This window comes from Lipotes vexillifer, unplaced genomic scaffold, assembly GCF_000442215.2.
Source record: "Lipotes vexillifer unplaced genomic scaffold, Lipotes_vexillifer_v1.1 scaffold639, whole genome shotgun sequence".
Classification (NCBI taxonomy): Eukaryota; Metazoa; Chordata; class Mammalia; order Artiodactyla; family Lipotidae; genus Lipotes; species Lipotes vexillifer.
In genome coordinates, this window is record NW_006786377.1 from 3,809,729 (window position 1) to 3,811,243 (window position 1,515).

General features: G+C 39.5%; 1 protein-coding gene across 1 annotated transcript in view; it reads left to right on the forward strand.

Moving 5' to 3' along the window:
* Nucleotides 1-1,515, forward strand: part of ZC3H12D (zinc finger CCCH-type containing 12D) — a 25,470-nt gene that overhangs the window by 14,692 nt on the left and 9,263 nt on the right. Inside the window, exon 2 of the mRNA XM_007458770.1 lies at nt 331-470. Coding sequence (XP_007458832.1) covers nt 331-470 — 140 coding nt within the window. The remainder of the gene's footprint in view (nt 1-330; nt 471-1,515) is intronic.

The window sequence follows — 1,515 nt, forward strand, 5'->3', positions numbered from 1 at the left end:
GCATCGGCAGGCGGACTCCCAACCACTGCGCCACCAGGGAAGCTATGACAACCCTCTCCTGATCCATATTAGCTTCAGTTAATAAGAGGATCTTGTCTATTAATCCTTGGAATGCACTCCCCTTGGAGCCGGAGACCCTCTACATATTATCACAAGCTAATTGGTTCCAATTAAGGGATATATTTTGTGCAAAGAATGACTTATTTTCAAAATGCAGGTTTGCCTGATTCCCTTTGATTATGAGACTATGATCCAGGCTATTCTCAGGAAAAGTCACTCTTGAGGAACCCTTCCTGTTTCTCTGCAGATGTCTTTGTTTTCTCATTGTAGTCATGGAAATAAAGAAGCCTTCTCTTGCCGGGGAATCCAGCTGGCTGTGGACTGGTTCAGGAACAGAGGACACACCTACATCAAAGTTTTTGTCCCGTCCTGGAGGAAAGAACCACCAAGATCTGATACCCCGATTAGAGGTATGCTGGAGCAGGTACATTCTCAAGAGGTACTATACACCTTTCCTCCATAGTACTCCTGAAAATTACAGTCAATTATCTGCTTACCATTTGTTTGATGTTGTCTGTCTTCCTCACTGGACTATAAGCTCCATGAAAGCACTGACTATGAGTGTTCCCTGCCAGAGCCCTATCAGCTAGCATAACAGCTGGCATATAGCAGGTGCCCAATAAATAGTTGTTGATAGATAAATGAACAAAGTATTTACTCTTTTAGTGTGAAAGATTAAGTTCCAAAAATAATAGAATCTTATAACTTTTAACACTCTGCAGAAAGATTGGGTCTGCATCCCACCCCTAGTAGAATACAGGAACTGAAAGAGGCATCCATTCGGTCCAGTGATATTTATTAATTGAATATCTAGTTCAAACTCTTCATTAAAAAAAAACAACAAAGGAAACTGAGACCCAGGGAATTCTTTATTTTTAATTCTTATATCAGCTAGGAATATTTTCAGCTACAAATAATAGAACAGGTGGTTTAAATAAACAGGGTTTTTTGTTTGTTTGACTTTCTTATAAGAAGTCACATGCTGAGCCACTGCTGGTATCAAGTCAGCCAAGTCCGCAATGTTGGGGCCGACTTCTTCGTGATCCTGGCAGGTTTCATTGACTTTTTCTTCCAGCCTTTTAACCAAAAGTCGTTGGTTTTGTTTTCAGTTCTATCAGTGGTTACCAATTGCTTGTTGTTCTCTTTCGGATTCTATTTTTTAAGTAAAACGCTATTCTTGTTTTACAGATACAGTATCTTCTTGACTATCCCTATACTAATACAGACTTTTAAAAAGTTCTCCGAAGTTCCATGAATCATATTTATTTTTTCTGGGGTCAGTTCTGTTTGTTCATCTCTCTCTTTCTCTCTCTTTGTGCTGTTAAATCTTCTCAAAAGTCTGGTGATCCTTTGCTTGTCAGTGTTTACTTGTGAAAAAAGAACCAGATTGGTTAAATACATACCTGTGCAGTTGCCATGGGCTTCCTCTCCTGGTATTTGGATCTTTCCCCAAAA